The 18,582-nt window shown below is 43.6% G+C and overlaps 1 protein-coding gene across 1 annotated transcript in view; it reads left to right on the top strand.

The window, feature by feature from the left end:
• Nucleotides 1–18,582, top strand: part of GALNT17 (polypeptide N-acetylgalactosaminyltransferase 17) — a 372,456-nt gene that overhangs the window by 186,373 nt on the left and 167,501 nt on the right. The window contains exon 3 of the mRNA XM_087717193.1: nt 3,804–3,970. Within this exon, the coding sequence (XP_087573319.1) occupies nt 3,804–3,970 (167 nt within the window). The remainder of the gene's footprint in view (nt 1–3,803; nt 3,971–18,582) is intronic.

Below are 18,582 nucleotides of genomic sequence, written 5' to 3'. Positions count from 1 at the left end.
GCCAAATTCATGGTGGATAGCAGAGGTGGGTTCCTACCAGTTTGCACCTATTCGGTAGAACCGGTTCATCAAATCTACCGAACCGGTTAGAAGAGGTTCCACCAGTGGACCCGGAAAGCAGGCCACACCTACAGAAGAGGTTCCAAAAAATTTTGAAACCCACCACTGGTCCTTGGATGTGATTATTCTACACTATCATGCTCATATTTATAAAACTCAGTGCCTCTGTGAAAGGTAAGGATGACTACTGCGTTTGTGGCGCAATCAGAACATTGCGTGTGTTGAAGTTGTTTTAACGCAAACCAAAGATGCCTTTTAAAAAACAAGTATACATCATATTCTTATGCATGCCAGTGCTGTGTGTGAGGTAATTTAAGGCGGTTCTGACAAGTGTTGTCGGCATCTTCATATCCGGTCACATGGGCGGCAAGCCACTCCCATCCGGTCACATGGACAACAAGCCACTCCCACAAAGGAGGCCACATCCACAGAGTAGGTTGGAACAATTTTTGAAACCCACCACTGGTGGACAGGATCTCAGAACTGCTGGGTGATTGTTTATTGTCTTACCAATTATAGGCCGTCTTCAACTTATGACCACAATTAGCTCAAATTTCTGCTGCCATAAGCAAGACATTTGTTAAGGGTTTTTTTTTTAAAAAAAATTTTTTTTATTAAATGTTTTGATCTTTAAAAACAATAGGAAAGCCGCAGCAAAGAAAAAAAAACCACAATAAGACAAAACACAGAACATACATAACAATATGCAGTAATTTTACAGCTTTCTATATCGGCTTTCCTCCTTAGCTTTTATAATTCTCCCTTCTGCATTGCCTTCCTCTCGCTATAACCCTGTCCTATAATGTAACAAACATAATATTAACACTTATAATAGTATTCATTATTTATATCTCCATATATTTGTATTCTCCATTTTCTGTTTTGGCTTCCGATTTCTAGCCACTTCTACATTTTATTCCATACTTTATAGAAGTCTGATTCTTCTCTTTCTTTTAGTTCTATTGTCATTTTATCCATTTCTGCGCATTTGAGTATTTTCCTGATTGTAGTTTCATCTGAGGGTGTATTGATTTTTTTTTCCAGTTTTGTGCGAAGGCAATCCTGGCTGCAGGGAGTATGTGTATGATTATGTATTGAGATTGTTTGCTCATTTTTTGATCCAGTAGGGATTAAGGGAGTTAAGGGAGTTTTACCTCGTTTTACCATCCTTCCCTGTGAATCCCTGCAATGATTTAGTTAGTAACATGGTCAAGTTAATCTGGCTTCCCCTTTGACTTTGTCAGAAAATCACAAAAGATGATCACATGCTCTTTTTCCTCTAAAATATCTTTCTGGGGGTACATTGGACAGAATGCTAGGGTGGTCTCATTACTGATATGTATAAGGACATAATTATAGTGATAATTCCACCTTTCCATGGTGGCGCAGTGGCTAGAATGTGTGACCCGACAAAAGAGTGAATGACAAAACCGTGCCCGACTAAACCGCATAACTAAAACCGCGACGTCATCAACACGGCGACAACAGCGCAGCGACAACAGCGCGGAGACAGAAGGGTGCTTTACAACAGCGCCTCGACAGAAAGCCGATTTAACTTAAGGTAAGGGTTAGGTTTAGGGTTAGGTTTAGGGTTAGGTTTAGGGTTAGGTTTAGGGTTAGGTTTAGGGTTAGGGTTAGGGTTAGGGTTAGGGTTAGGTTTACGGTTAGGGTTAGGGTTAGGGTTAGGGTTAGGGTTAGGGTTAGGGTTAGGGTTAGATTTAGGGTTAGGTTTAGCATTATGTTTAGGGTTAGGGTTAGGGTTAGGTTTAGCGTTACGCTTAGGGTTAGGTTTAGGGTTAGGGGTTAGGTTTAGGGTTAGGGGTTAGGTTTAGGGTTAGGGGTTAGGTTTAGGGTTAGGTTTAGTTTTACAGCGCGCTTCTGTCACCGCGCTGTTGTCGGCGCGATTCAGCACTCATTCATCGCTCATTCGTCACTCATTAGAACATGCGATTTTGTCACCGCGGTTTAGTCGGGCGCGGTTTTGTTGTTCGCCCTTTTGTCGGTGAACCGTTAGAATGTGGTACTGCAGGCTATTTCTGCTGACTTTCGGCTGCCTGCAATTTGGCAGTTTGAATGTCACCAGGCTCAAGGTTGACTCAGCCTTCCATAAAAGTCTATGTAAGTCTAAATGTAATTGCTATTCCTTTCTGTTCTTGATTATTCCAAACATAGAATTTACTTTTTCTTCAGCAACCGTATACTGGATTGTGTCCTTTGAAGAGCAAGTCTTTGTTATATGAAGGCCTGATCAGTGCAGGGCTGATTTAGAAACAAAGATACATAAGATGGGAGGATGTTGACTTGAAGTTCCCTTTCCACTGTCAACTACACTGGCTTAGAAAACCTGTAGTAAAAACCCAAGCATAGTGAGCAGTTTTATAATAACTTTTTGGCAGTCGCGTAATATTTCCAAATTTAAATATGTCTATTTCAGGCCTGGGATTCCTTTGTTCTATTAATACTGTTGTTATTTATGCATTGTCTACCAGATAGTTCTGACTGAATTTGATACTTTGATGGTTGCAAATCTTCCTAAGGGTTTGGGACACGGGTTATATGTCACGGATTGAATTGGAATGGAGGTAGTCCTCAACTTACAACCACAATTGAGCCCAAAATTTCTGTTGCTAAGCAAGGCAGTTGTTAAGTTTGCTTTTCCACATTTTACGAACTTTTTTGCTACAGTTGTTAAGTGAATCACTGCAGTTGATCAGTTAGTAACAGAGTTGTTAAGTGAATCTGGCTTCCTCCTTGACTTTGCTTGTCAGAAGGTCGCAAAAGGGGATCACATGACCCTGAGACACTGCAACCGTCATAAATACAAGTCAGTTGACAAGTATCTGAATTATGATGACATGACTCTGGGGATGCTGCAGTGGTTGTAAGTATGCAAAAAGGCTAATAAGGAACTTTTTTCAATCCTGTTGTAACTTCAAATGGGCACTAAATGAATTGCTGTAAAAACAAGGATTACTTGTGTTTCAATTCAGTCTCCTGCTCCTCCTCCTGCTCTCCCTCCCCTGCTTCTCCTCTCCCCCTCCCCTCCTTCCCTCCTCCTCCTTGTCCTCCTGCTCTTGCTCCTCCTCCTCCCCCTTTCTCCTCCTCCTTCCTTCCTCCTCCTCCTCTTGCTGCTGCTGATCCCCTCCTTGTCCTCCTGCTTTTCCTCCTCTTCCCCCTCCTCCTCCTTTTCCTCCTGCTCTTGCTCTTCCTCCTCCACCTCTTCCTCCCCTCCCCCACCCCCTCTTCCTCCTCCTCTTGCTACTGCTTCTCCCCCTCCTCTCCTCCTTCCCTCCTCCTCCTCCTCTTGCTGTTGCAGCTCCTCCCCTCCTTTTGCTCTTGCTCTTGCTCCTCCTCCCCCTCCTCCTCCTTTTCCTCCTGCTCTTGCTCCTCCTCCCCTCTTCCTCCCCTCTCTCCCTCTTCCTCTTGCTGCTGCTGCTCCTTCCCCTCCTCCCCTCCTTCTCCTCCTGGTCTTGCTCCTCCTCTCCTCTTCCTCCTCCTCCTTCCCTCCTCCTCCACCTCTTGCTGCTGCTGCTCCTCCCCCTTCCCTGCTCTTGCTCCTGCTTCTCCCTGCTCCTCCATTCCTGTTCCTCCACTCCTGTTCCTCCTGCTCCGGCTCTTCCTTCTCCTCCTCCTCCTACTCCCCTCCAGGTGAGGCAGGTATGGTTACTATGGATCCTACTTCTTTGTTTTTGTAATTTTTGTAAGTTTTCGGCTAATCTTTCTTCCTTTCTCTGTCTCTTTAGGTGTAAAGAGCTGAAGTATGCAAAGGATCTCCCACAGATTTCTATTATTTTTATCTTTGTCAACGAGGCGCTTTCCGTCATCCTGCGTTCAGTTCACAGTGCTTTAAATCACACTCCAGCTCACCTCTTGAAAGAGATCATCCTTGTAGATGACAACAGCGATGAAGGTATGGAGCTCAATTTTTTAGGTCAGGGGAAGACCAAGCAGGCAGGAGACCTACAAAATGCTCAATGTTTATTTATTTGAACAATATCTTTAGCTTGCTGGAGTGCTATAATCAAACGTCCTGTACTAAATACCCACAGTCAACTAATACCAAAAAGCATGGCTGCATTGCACCAATTTTACTTGCTTGTGGCATGTAAGGAGGGATGTGAGCACTTATCTCTGCAGGAAAATGTGTTTCATGATACGAGTGAGCCGCCATAGAGAAAGTAATAACAACAGATAACAGAATAACAGAGGCCTTGGAGGTCTTCTAGCCCAACCCCCTGCTCAAGAATTGTAGGAGACCGTATACCTGGGATGACGAGCCTACGGTACAGGTGCCAGAGGTGGCACGCAGAACTCTCTCTGTGGGCACGAGCACCATCACCAGCTGCTCTTCTGGTTTCCAGGGTGCCGGCTAGCTGGTCTTCATGGGCGCTGGAGCGCTGGAAAACAGCCAAAAGCAGACATGAATGCTCCGTCCAGCTGGTCTTTGCGTTTCTGGTGCTCCGGTGCACAAGTAAGACCAGCTGGTTGGTGCACATGTGCCTGGCGGAAACCTGAAGACCAGCTGGAAGGTGTGTGCATGCGCACAGGCCTGCTGGTCTTTGAGTTACTGGCATTCCGGCATACGCATAAACGTGCATGCACACCCATTCCAGTTTGGGCACTCGGTGCCAAAAAGGCTCACCATCACTGCCTTATACCATTCCAGGCAAGTGGCTGTCCAGTCTCTTCTTTGAAAGTCTCCAGTGATGGAGCTCCCACAACGTCTGAAGGGAAGCTGTTCCATTGGTTAACTGTTCTCACGGTTAGGAAACTTCTCCTTAGTTCTAGGTTGTTGCTCTCTTTGATTCATTTCCATCCATTGCTTCTTGTCTTGCCTTTTGGTGCTTTGGAAAATAGGTTGACCCCTCTTCTTTGTGGCAGCCTCTTAAATATTGGAACATTTCTAGTCCTTCTTTTCACTAGGCTAGACACGCCCAGTTCCTGTAATTGTTCTTCGTATGTTTTAGCCTCCAGCCCCCTAATCATCTTTGATGCTCTTCTCTGCACTCTTTCTAGAGTCTCCACCAGAAGTGCATTTCTGCTGGTTCAGCCTGGATAGGGCGAACCAGTAGTCGCGTTGGCGGGAGGCTCCACCCACCTGCCCGGACACTTCTGCGCATGCGCGCACACAAGCAAACTGGTAATAAAATAAATTGAAACCCACTACTGGTCTCCATATCTTTTTTATAACATGGTGACCAAAACTGGATGTAGTATTCCAAGTATGGTCTTACTAAGACTTTATAAATAGCAGTTAGACTTATATACCGCTTCATAGGGCTTTCAGCCCTCTCTAAGCGGTTTACAGAGTCAGCATATCGCCCCCACAGTCTGGGTCCTCATTTTACCCACCTCGGAAGGATGGAAGGCTGAGTCAACCTTGAGCCGGTGAGATTTGAACCGCTGAACTGCAGATAACAGTCAGCTGAAGTGGCCTGCAGTACTGCACCCTAACCACTGCGCCACCTCGGCTCTAAAGTGGCACTAGTACTTCATGTGAATTCGATTCTGTCTCTAGTCTATTTCCATGTTGTCCCCAAGGAGAACAATTCTCAATAGATCTTCCCTAGAAGAGGGAGCACACAACATTTCTTGCTTTTGCTATTCATGTTCAATTTGATGGAGAAATTGGTCCCACCACCTTCAATAGAAGAATGGCAAAATTATCATTACTTAAATTATAATTATAGTAATCGGAATCTTTGCTTTGAACACTTTTAACTGATTCTATTGAAAGCCTCGGTTCAGTGCAAGCATTGAGCCTTTAAGAACATTTCTTGGCAACTGGTTCTGCTCAATGCATTGAATTGATTAAGGCATTTCGGATGAAGATTCCATTGGAAAAGACAATTAAATTGCCTTCAAATGAAACCTTTGAATGAAAGCTTTGCATCAGCCTAAGCTGGGTTTTGTAGGGACGTGGTAGGATGGCTCAGTGGCTAGGACGCTGAGCTTGTCGATCAGAAAGGTTAGCAGTTCGGTGGTTTGAATCCCTAGTGCCACGTAACAGAGTGAGCTCCCACTACTTGTCCTAGCTTCTGCCAACCTAGCAGTTGGAAAGCACGTAAAAATGCAAGTAGAAAAATAGGAACCGCCTTTGGTGGGACGGTAACAGCATTCTGTGCACCTTTGGCATTTAGTCATGCCGGCCACATGACCATGGAAATGTCTTCAGACAATGCTGGCTGTTTAAAACGGTGATGAGCAACACCCCCTAGAGTCGGGAATGACTAGCACATATGTGCAAGAGGAACCTTTACCTTTTAAGCAGGTTTTTATTTTTTGCCAGGAATCAGAAGGAATATATAATATAGAATAAAGAATCGGGAAGAGACTTTGGAGGTCTTCTAGTCCAACCCCATACTCAAGCAGGACACCCTGTACCATTTCAGACAAATAGTTGTCCAGACTCTTTTTGAAAGCCTCCAGTGATGGAGCATCTACAGCTTCTGAAGGGAAGCTATTCCATTGGTTGACTGCTCTCACCATTAGGAATTTTCTTCTAAGTTCTAGGTTGCTTCTCTCCTTGGTAAGTTTCCATCTACTGTTTCTTATCTTGCTTTTTGGTGCTTTGGAAAATAGTTTGACCCGTCTCGCCTTTGTAATAGCAATAGCAATAGCAGTTAGACTTATATACCACTTCATAGGGCTTTCAGCCCTCTCTAAGCGGTTTACAGAGTCAGCATATCGCCCCCACAGTCTGGGTCCTCATTTCACCCACCTCGAAAGGATGGAAGGCTGAGTCAACCTTGAGCCGGTGAGATTTGAACCGCTGAACTGCAGATAACAGTCAGCTGAAGTGGCCTGCAGTACTGCACCCTAACCACTGCGCCACCTCGGCACCCCCAAATATTGGAACCCTGCTCCATGTAAGAGCCGAAGTGGTGCAGTGGTCAAATGCAGGCTACTTCTGCTGATCACCAGCTGCCAGCAGTTTGGCTGTTCAAATCTCACCGGCTCAGGGTTGACTCAGCCTTCCATCCTTCCGAGGTGGGTAAAATGAGGACCCGGATTGTTGTTGGGGGCAATATGCTGACTCTGTAAACCGCTTAGAGAGGGCTGAAAGCCCTATGAAGCAGTATATAAGTCTAACTGCTATTGCTATTGCTATTGCTATATAAGTCTAAGTGCTATTGCTATTGCTATTGCTATTGCTATTGCTATTGCTATTGCTATATAAGTCTAACTGCTATTGCTATTGCTACTGCTATATAAGTCTAAGTGCTATTGCTATGTCTCCCCAGTCCTTCTTTTCATTAGACTAGACAGATCTAATTTTTGTAACCGTTCTTCATGTTTTATCCTCCAGCCCCCTAATCATCCTTGTTGCTCTTCTCTGCACTCTTCCTAGAGTCTCAACATCTTTTTATATTGTGGTTAACAGAACTGGATATAGTAGTCCAAGTGGGGTCTTACCAAGGCATTATTATAAAGTGGTATTAACACTTCATGTGATCTTGATTCTATCAGGAAAGGAGAAAATAGGAGGGAAATGAAAAGGGAAGGGAGACAAATTAGGAGAAAATTCTGCAAAATGGCCATCTTTTCCTGGAACGAAGCCGACTAAGGGCGGGGGGTGGGAACCCAATATCTTTTCTTTTCTAGGGAAAAAAAAAACCCTTTTCTGACAAGTTCCAGCTTGGAATAGACAAGGGTCTATTGCTTCACTTGGTTTTAGTTTTTACACTCCTATAATAGTCTTATGTAAGTATTTATTAATTTTTTATGCCGCCCATCTCCCCTCTTTGCAGCTTCTTGCTACTCTAGAAGAGAGTTTCCAATCACTTGACTTTGATGCTTGGAAAAGCTTGAATGAAAAACAGTCAGCTGTGATAAGATAACAGTCAAAGCTGTTTGATAGGTAGCTGCTGATATATATATAATATATATCTGATCAGCAGTTAGACTTATATACCACTTCATAGGGCTTTCAGCCCTCTCTAAGCGGTTTACAGAGTTTACTGATATATATATAATATATAATGTTTTCTGAGGTTTTCGCGGGTGTTAGTATGTAGGTCTCTAGTTGTTCGGGTTTTCTCCCGCGTAGAATTGGAGATGTCTTGGCGACGTTTCGACGAAGTCACATTCGTCATCTTCAGGCTGCTGCTGACTACTTCAGGTTTGGTGTTTCCAGGAGTAGTCCTGGGTGTTTCAATTCCAATTCTACGCGGGAGAAAACCCGAACAACTAGAGACCTATCCATCTATCTATCTATCTATCTATCTATCTATCTATCTATCTATCTATCTATCTATCTATCTATCTATCTATCTATCTATCTATCTATCTATCTATTTAAAGTCACAACCCCTGGTATGCCCAAATATGGGAGGAAGGTCACACTTCCATTCTCTGTCCTTCGGCTCGTCACAAGAGACCATCCAGACAGAAACCCAATATTTACTGTTGCCTTTTTGTTACATTTGTTATATTTATGCTGATAAATAAATTATATATATATATATATATATATATATATATATATATATATATATATATATATATATATATATATATATATATATATATATATATATATATATATATATATATATATATATATATATATATATATATATATATATATATATATATATATATGAATAGAATAGAATAGAATTCTTTATTGGCCAAGTGTGATTGAACACAAAAGGAATTTGTCTTTGGTGCGGATGCTTTCAGTATACATAAAAAGAAAAGATACATTCGTCAAGAATCATAAGGTGCAACACTTAATGATAGTCAAAGGGTACAAATAAGCCATCAGGAAACAATATCAATATAAAACGTAAGGATACAAGCAACAAGATTACAGTCCTGCAGTCATAAGTGGGAGGAGATTGGTGATAGGAACGATGAGAAGACTATTAGTAATAGTAATGCAGCCTTCGTGAATGGTTTGACAGTGATGAGGGAATTATTTGTTTAGCAGAGTGATGGCGTTCGGGGAGAAACTATTCTTGTGTCTAGTTGTTCTGGTGTGCAATGCCCTATAGCGTCGTTTTGAGAGTAGGAGTTGAAGCAATTTATGTCCAGGATGCGAGGGGTCTCTAAAATATTTTCACAGCCCTCTTTTTTTGCTCTGGTCTCTGCAATTGTAGATGTTCTCCCTGTTTCTTGAGGAAGGCAAATTATGTTTTAGAAGCCCCTGGAGTCTGCAGCCCAATGGTGTGCTGGAATCAGCTGGTGTGAGCCGACTGTTTTTGGAAGTTTTTGAGCAGCCAACAGTAGAGTTGAGCTGCAAACGCATAGCACATGCTTGGCAACTATCACTGCGGCATCCACAGAGGGGGCCAGGCTGTTAAATATTTATCAGCACACCAGCGCTTCAGCTTCTCCTACATGCCTGCTCCGTCAAACATTATAGGGATTGTCTTATATCAATAGGGAACCAGCAATAGCTTAATGAGAAGGAAAGGTTGACCAGTGGTCTGGTTAAGATGGTATCGGATGGCTTCGTGGGAAACACCTGGCTCATTTTACTGGCAGCCATGGAAGAGATTTGTCATTGCCTTCTCAGGCAATGACCCCCCCCCCCCACCACTATCTTCTGCTTACAACACAGTCCTTTCAGCAGTTCCAAGAAGGCTCCACACTCATTTGCACTATTCAGGTGACCCCGAGGGCACAGATGGCCTAAACGACTCTCAGAAAGAGTGCTAATGACCAGGGGTGGGCTTCAAAAATTTTAGCAATGGGTTCTCTGCCTGGTTGCTAGATGGGCATGGCCATGATGGGCATGGCCTAGTTGGCCTCCTGCACCATGCATGGGGGGGGGATTTTTGCCCTCCCTGGGCTTTGGAGGCTTTCCTTTAGCCTCTGGGAGGGCGAAAATGGCTTCCCCAGGCTCTGGAGGCCCTCTGGAGGCCGGAAATGAGTGCATTTTCCCAAACTTCCAGTCAGCCCATTTTTCACCCTCCCCCAGCCTCCATGTGCACCCTGCACTTACCTGCATCCAAAATGGGCCGCGTAGGGATTCCTGCAGTGGTGGGATTCAAATAATTTAACAACCAGTTCTCTGTCCTAATGACCAGCAGGGTAGGTGGGGCTTAGTGGTCATGTGACCGTGTGGGCGTGGCCAACTCAATGTCACTCAGGTCGATGGGCGCTTCACCTTAGCTGTTACAATGTAATAAGGGTTAACCGGAGAGACAGTTTCTGTAAGCAGGGCAAGAAAGATTAGGCTAGAAACAACACCAGAATGTTTCCTTCCTGCCTTCCTTACAGGATTAGCCCTGCAAAGTGGGGAAAAACCAAAAGAAGGTTTCTTCCAACAACCGGTTCTCTGAACCTCTTAGAAAGTTAAGAACCGGTTCTCCCGAATAGGTGTGGGCTGGCTGAATCCCGCCACTGGATTCCTGGGAGGGGTGGGGTGGGTGGGGCCAACGAGGGGTGGGACTTGGAAGTTCTCTGAACTGCACAGAATCTTAGCTAGAGGTTCTCCCGAACCCCTGTGAATCCCCACAGCCCACCCCTGTGTGATGACCCGATGACTGTAAGCAATATAAATCCTTCCGTCCTCTACTATTAAGTCAGAAGCTTCTTGGATGAAAAGCAAAATGTCTTCCAGGAAAAGCAAAGTACAGTTGCCTTTTGAAAAAGCAGCTTTGGGACAAACATGACCTGGCTAACCGAGAATCTCTATAAGATGTTGCCTTCTTAAGAGTTTTTCTTCTGAAACCTTCCAGTCTAGTTTACCCCCCTGAGATTTGCCGATAGTCTCCCATCCCAACAGAAGGTCGGGTTTGATCTCGCTGAGCATTTTGAAGTTCTGCCAAGTGTTAAGCCTCAATCTCTTCAATGCATCTCAAAGGTACATGCCTAATTCTGCCAGAATTAGATCTTCTAAAGTATAAAAAATACATCACATTCAGCTCTTTTCTTTCCATTTCAAAATGCAGTATGCCTATCCCTGGGTAGGATGAAAACAAAACTTGCCCCAAAGAGAACTGGATGTGTATTCTGAAGAAGAGACATACAAAGCAGAAGCAGTAGCTGTTCAGTCTTTTATACCTGACATTTTCTCAGTCTCACCTCAAATCATCTTTTTTTTTTTCGTGTAGCTGTTTTGCTGCTTATGTCAAAAGCAGGTGACTCTTGCAAGCATGTTTACTAACCAAAGTTGCCAGCTGTTGTGGCCCGCCAGAGGCCAGTGGAGGTGGCAGCCGATTCGGACAGTGAGGAGGTTGGGGAGGAACATGGGGTAGTCCTGGAGTCTGGGGAAGGCTCTGATGAAGGCTCTGTGTCGGAGGCAGAGAGGGGGCCAGAGCCGTATGCCAGTTATCAGCTGCCTTCAGAATCAAACATCAGTGAGGCAGAAGAACAGCTGGAGCCTGTTCCCAGTGTGTGCATGTGCAGAGTTGTCAGACAAAGGGTACAGCTAAGGAACAGGGGTTGACTTGGCAGTAAGGCCACAGGTGGACAATGAATGGCCCCTCCCAGAGGAAATAAAAGAGGAGCGAAAGGGGAGTGGAGTTTGCAGGAGACAATTAGTTTGCTTAGCCATTAAAAAACCCCAGGTGCTCCTAGCACTTCTGACTACAAGATGCTAAATTTCTCCAGAGGAAATCAAAGAAACCTTGCAGAAGGAATGAAAACCATAGGCAAGAGATTAGTATGGCTATAAATATGACAGACCAGGGCTGTTGAACTCATGGCCTGGGGGTTGGATCCAGCCCACTGGGTGCTTAGATCTGGACCATGGGGCCGGCCTGGAAGCAAACTCCTGCAAACACAGTCACTAAAAACAAAAATGGCAGCGGCCCAACAGTGGCGAGGGAAATGGTTCAGAGGCACGGCAGGCTTGGATCGCTGCCGGTTCTGCGACCTAGGCCTGAATTCCACTACCAGTTCAGCTGAACCAGGCCTATATCACTCCAGAAAAATTGTTGTCCAATCTCTTCTTAAAAACCTCCAGTGTTGGAGCATTCACAACTTCTGAAGTTGATTAATTGTTCTAACTGTCAGGAAATTCCTCCTTAGTTCTAGATTGGTTCTCTCCACCCATTGCTTCTTGTCCTGCCTTCTGGTGCATTGGAGAATAGGTTACCCCCTCTTCTTTGTGGCAGCCTCTTAGAACACTGCTATCATGTCACTCCTAATCCTTCTTTTTGTTAAACTAGACATACCCAGTTCTTGCAACCGTTCTTCGTATGTTCAGCCTCTAATCATCTTTGTTGCTCTTCTCTGCACTCTTTTTACAGTTTCAACATCATTTTTTGCATCACTGTGAGCAAAACCAGACACAATTTTGTTTCTGTTCATGTGTGGTCTTATAAAGTGATATTAACACTTTATGTGAACTTAATTCTATCCCTCTGTTAATGCAACCTAGGATTGCATTGGCTTTTTTGGCTGCTGCAGCACACTGGTAGCTCTTACTTAAGTGACTGTCCACTAGAACTCCAAGATCCATCTTGCAGTTACTACTATTGAGCCAGGCAAGAAGAGCAAAAAAGGAATAGAGTACGAGGAAATGATACATACTGTACTTAAAAAGGTAAAGGTTCCCCTCACACATATGTGCTAGTCATTCCTGACTCTAGGGGGCGGTGCTCATCTCCATTTCAAAGCCAAAGAGCCAGCACTCTCCGAAGAAGCCTCCATGGTCATGTGGCCGGCTGTTACCTTCCCACCTATTCCTATTTTTCTACTTGCATTTTAAGTGCTTTTGAACGGCTAGGTTGGCAGAAGCTGGGATGTAATGGGAGCTCATTCTGTTATGTGGTGCTAGGGATTCAAACCACCAAACTGCTGACCTTTCTGATCGACAAGCTCAGCATCTTAGGCACTGAGCCACCGCGTCCCATACTGTACTTAGAGGACAGCAATCATTACAAAACAGTTTTTGAATTTGATACAAACGTCTTACATGGGCTTTTGGCTGAACATACCCTATTTTAGAACTTCTTGGTAAAGCAGAAATATTTTTGAGCATTAATATCCTCCAAGCTCCTTAAATCCTAAACATATGCACAGGGATAAAAAGAGTAAGGAATTCTAAATTAATTGAATTCAGTCTTGTGCTGATTGTTACTTCCCTAACAGATGCGACCTAGTTAAAATATTTCCAGGGAAACACAACTGTTCCACAGACAAGTACTTATGGTTTCTATTAAGATCAGTGTCAATGTTCCAAGTAATGCACCCATTGAAAGCGGAACTCCAAGGCAGATAGAATCCTCAAAGAACAATTTATTGGATACATCATGTTGGCACAACTGGTGAAAACCGACTCTGAAAATTCACCCAGTTAAAAATGAAAGTACCCCTTTCCCCCAGGTCATCGGTTACATTGTCCAATAGTGGTGCTAGCAAGGGGCCTAGTTACTCTACTCCTCCTCTTCTCAGACTCCTGTTGGAATGACCTTGGTTCCCACAAGAAATATTGTTTTTTATTTTGATAGCCAAGCGGAGCTATCTAATATCCCCCCCTCCGTTTCTTCCCCTCTGCTTTGTGGCAGCCATGAAGCCTCCAAGTTGACTTCAGCCAGGCTCGCTTCAGGGTTGACAAACAAGTTAAAAACCTCTTTTCCCCCATTTTCCATGGATGGAAATTCTGATTTGTATGAAATGTCAGATACAAATCTGTTGTGGCCCAGCAGGATCTGGTTGAGCTGCTGATGGACTCGGATAGCGAGGAACCATATGAGTCTGCCCTGGACAATGTGGAGGACCCTGGGCAGGGTTGAGACTCAGAGCAGGGACCAGAGAGGCTGGTTGGACACCAGGAGGCGTCTGAGGCATGGGGCAATGGGGAGGATCAAAGGCAGTTTGTCCCTGATGCTAGATTGAGAAGGGCTGAGAAACGGAAGCAGCAACTCCGTAGGCAGACTCACAGAAGATGATTAAGCACAGGTGGTTGTTGATTGGCCCCTCCCAAGAGAGATTATAGGTGAGGCGTTGGGAGGGGACATTTGCAGGAAACAACCGTTCAAATTAGTAGTTAAGAAAATCTATCTGTGTATTCTAGCCATGTCTGTTCGTTTGAACTATCTGGGTTGCTGCAGAGCTACTCTATTGAATGTGAGTTGCCTGGGCCCTCAGCCAAAGGATTCGTTATCTCAGTAATTGAACAGTGGCAAACAGCCAAGCCTGTGTTCTAGTTTATTCACAGGCTGGGGGATCAGAACACAAATCTAGGCGGCTTCAGAGGTTTTTTTATTTTTCTTAGAGAATACCTTCTGGGATGGAATATACAGGTAATCCTAGACTTATGGCCATTAATTTAGGGACCATTCAAAGTTACAACAGCATTGAAAACAGGGGTGGTATACCTTCCCTACTGGTTTGCAAATGTGAGCATGCACGCATGCACTTTTGGCGAAAAAATGGCCCAAATGGGATGCCATAGAGCTGGGGCAGGTGGGTGGAGCCACCAGTAGTTTTCACTGCTGGTTCTGGCAAACCAGTCCTAACTTGTAGAATACCACCTCTGCTTATGACCATTTTTCACAGCATCCCTGTGGTCTTGTGATCTAAATTTGGACACTTGGCAACTGGCATGCATTTATGATGGCTGCAGTGTCCTAGGGTCACACGATCACCCTTGGTTGCCATCTGATGAGCAAAGTCAACAGGGAAGCCTGATTCACTTAACGACCATGTTACTAACATGGCAATAGTGATTCATTTAACCACTGTGGCAAGGAGGATGGTTAAGATGGCCCAACTCAACAAGTGTCTTGCTTAGCAATAGAAATGTTGGGCTCAAATGTGGTCATAAGTCAAGGGCTTCTTGTATTGCCCTGCAATTTTGTAGATTTTCTTTCTCTGACATATGAAGTAGAAGTGGAAAATATAAGATCCATATTGGAATATGGGTTCCAACCAGCTTTAGCTTGACTTTATATGCATTGTGTTGCATAATTGCAACGTCTACATATATCTAAATTTGATAAAGAAAATATTTACAATTTACAATGCATCAGCAATAACACTTAGACTTATATGCCCCTTCATAGTGCTTTTACAGCCCTCTCTAAGCAGTTTACATAGTCAGCATATTTGCTCCCAACAATCTAGCTCCTCATTTTACTGACCTTGGAAGGATGGAAGGCTGAGTCAACCTTGAGCTGGTCAGGATCGAACTCCAGGAGTAAGCAGTGAGTTAGTCTGCAGAACTGCATTTTAACCACTGTACCAGTGGTGGGTTTCAACCGGTTTGGCCTGGTTTGGCTGAACTGGTAGTGGCATGGTGGCCTGGGTCACAGAACCGGCAGCAACCCAGGTTGGCAATATCTCCTAGCTGGTTTCCTAGCTGCTGCAGTCGCTACCGCCATCTTGTTTTTGAGTTCCGAGCATGCGCAGAACAAGTTTTATTGAACTGCGCATGCACGCAAAGCCTGCCCACGAGCGAACCAGCAGTAACAACAGCTAGAACCCAACCCTGCACTGTACCATTGTGGCTTAATTCACTGCATTGTACACAAACGTGAAGTTTGGTTTGAAGGCAGGAAATGTTTAGATAGGCAGTGTGCCTTATATGCCCACTGACAGGCTCCCCTCCTAACTTTTTAATATTCTTCTAATTAATCTTTTTTGAATCATGTTTTTTTTTAAAGACATGTAAAATTAAATAGAAGCTGACATCTTGTCAAGCCTTCATAGCATCCTGCAGCGTATCTGGTCTCCATGAAGTCACCCCGCTGGGATGGTAGAAAGTAAAAGGAAAATGGTGTGAAAGGGGGGGGGGAAGTATTTTCCACTGAACTAAAAGTTCCGAAATGTACTCAGTTGGTGAAAAACATCCTTATGATCAAGTGTTTGTCTCCTGATCAATAGGGATATGACACTCCATAAGGCAGCCATTTTCTAACTGGACTCCTTTCCCATGACAGCCATTTTGTCAGCCTTTCCGCAATGCCAATTGCATTTGTTCTTGTTTTGTACTGAACCTCTGATCCAAATCTGATCCACTGCTGGCTTGTGGATCCCATCTGATGAAAGGAAGAGAAAAGATCTCATCATTTAAGCAAGTTCCCACTTTTTAATGATCGGAATTCCACCTGAACTCTGAAGGAGACTGCTATATATTTCTCATTTTATTCCTTTGTAAATGTGTTCAGGTTTCACAAAACAATCAATTAAACTCATTTGAAACACACGAGTGAGATTTCTTTTATTGGCGACGGCTCTCATAAAATGACTATAATAAGAGTCTTTTCCTCCTTTTCTTCTCCACTTTACTGAAACTTAATTGAATTTTAATGAAATGGCAAAAATGGATGCGTGCTTGTACATTTTCTGAAAAGCTGAATCCCAGATCATTTCGCCCCCCCCCCCACCTCAATTTGGACAGAGTGGAACAGGAAAGGGGAATTTGTTGTTGTTTGTTTGCTAAAAGTAATGTCTGACTCTTTGCGACCCCATGGATGACAATAGACCAGGCCCCATTGTCCTCCACTGTCTCCTGATGTTTTCTCAAATTCATGTTCATTGTATCAATGACCCTATCTAACCATCTCATTTTCTGCTGTCTATTTCTCCTTTTGTCTTCCATCTTTCTCAACATCAGGGTCTTTTCCAATGAGTTCTCCCTTCTCCTTAGGTGGCCAAAGTATTTGAGCTTCAGCTTCAGGTTTTGTTTGATGTCCTTTAGGATTGACTGATCTGATCTCCTTGCAGTCCAAGAGACTCTCGAGAGTCTTCTCCAGCACCACAATTTGAAAGCATCAAGGTTTTTTTGGCTCTCAGCCTTCCTTAAGGTCCAACTCTCACTGTCATATTTTACTACTGGGAAAACTAGGAAAGGGGCATTGGGTAGGCAATGGATAATAAGCAATGGATGGAAACTAACCAAGGAGAAAAGCAATCTAGAACTAAGGAGAAATTTCCTGAGAGTTAGAACAATTAACCATGGGAATGGCTTGCTTTTAGAAGTTGTGAATGCTCCATAACTGGCGTCCCAATGGTGCTTTTTCAAGAGGCAACTGGACTGTTTTTCTTTGAAGACATTTTGCTTCTCATCCAAGATGTTTCTTCAACTCCAATGGGATGGTGGGGAATGGAAGGATTCTACCATCCAGTCAGAGCTGAAGAAGCTTCTTGGATGAGAAGTGAAACATCTTCAAGGCAAAACAAGACAGTCCAGTTGCCTCTTGAAAAAGCACTTTTGAGACACCCAGGACCTGGATGATGAGAATCTCCATAGACATTTAGAAAGCAGGGGAGAAGGAGAGAGGGAGGGAGGGGGGGGGGCAGACAGATTATTCAAGAATGGTAAGGCTTTATAGCAAGAAATGCTGTAGTGGTTTTTATTATGTATGAACTTGGAGATAGCCATGTGGAGGTGATTCCCCTGTGGTTCTGCTCATGGAAGTAGAAGGGATGTAATGTCTTACATCGTGCAAACAAATAGAATCTGAGAATTCCCATAAACATTGGGTAGATTTTTTTACATTTTATCAGGTAAAAGCATTTGGCTCACCAGCTTGGGCTCAGAAGGTAAAAAGGGTTGGATGCTTCCTTGGAAGTAAGGCCACTAGGAAATTCTTGGGGTGTAGAAAAAAATCAAAAATGTATGTATGTATGTATGTATGTATGTATGTATGTATGTATGTATGTATGTATGCATGCATAGCCATACCCTTACTGGGATTTGAACTTGGGCTATTTTACATGTTAGGCAGTTATAATAACCTCTAAGCCACAAGCTCTACTCCCTTATCAGCTGAGCCAGGGGAATGATTAGATGTTTTGTCAAGGCACCTGGTATGCCCAAATATGGGAGGGAGCATACTGCTTCCCTTTTATAAATATAAAAATAAGAAAATGGCAATATCAAACCACTTCCATGTTATTGCCAAGACAACTACATCAACACATCCATGTAACTCCCAGGAGTTGAAATTGACTTGAGGGTGTCTTTCTAATGTCTACTAATCAACCATGCTTAAGCAAACCATGATACATAGTGCAGTGTGGAAACTCAGGTGTTAAACTGAAAGAGCTGTCCTCTTTCTCAGGCAGAGATGTTTTCTGTCCCATGCTATCCAATCTTTTTAACTTGGAGGAACCTTTGACCTTGAGCCTAGCATTCCAAGGAAGATGGAGAACATAAAACCAGAGTGAAATTAACTTGACCAGGTGTGGCAGTGGAATCTGAGTCATTAAAAAAAAACCTCCATTCTAATGGCCTTTCTCCAATAATCTCATTTCTATTTTTTTATTTCACATTTCAGAACAGTCTTTATGGCAGCTGGCTGTCTGCCATGATGTGAATCTAAATGTCACTAGTTCTATGGTGATTTCTCCTATATTTTACATCTGAACATTTAAGGATCTTTGTTTCTCCTTTGGGCAGGGATCAGAAATGGCTAGGAAATCATGTTTCCCACATATTTAATGTCAAACTAAGAGATTTATTTCCTTTGCCCCTTTCCTTTCTTCTTCCCGTCCTCCCACTCTCTTCTTCCATTTCCCTTTCCCCTTCTCATCCTCCATCCATTTACCCCTCTTCCTTCTTCTAGCAGATTCATGTCTATCAGGATTCTCAGTCATTTAGTTGCCCCAAATGTA

The sequence above is a fragment of the Thamnophis sirtalis genome, unplaced genomic scaffold (genome assembly GCF_051295495.1).
Source record: "Thamnophis sirtalis isolate CommonGarterSnake01/CBP01778 unplaced genomic scaffold, rThaSir2_p1.2 scaffold_6, whole genome shotgun sequence".
In the NCBI taxonomy this organism is placed as follows: domain Eukaryota; kingdom Metazoa; phylum Chordata; class Lepidosauria; order Squamata; family Natricidae; genus Thamnophis; species Thamnophis sirtalis.
This window is presented reverse-complemented; position numbering and strand designations above follow the sequence as displayed.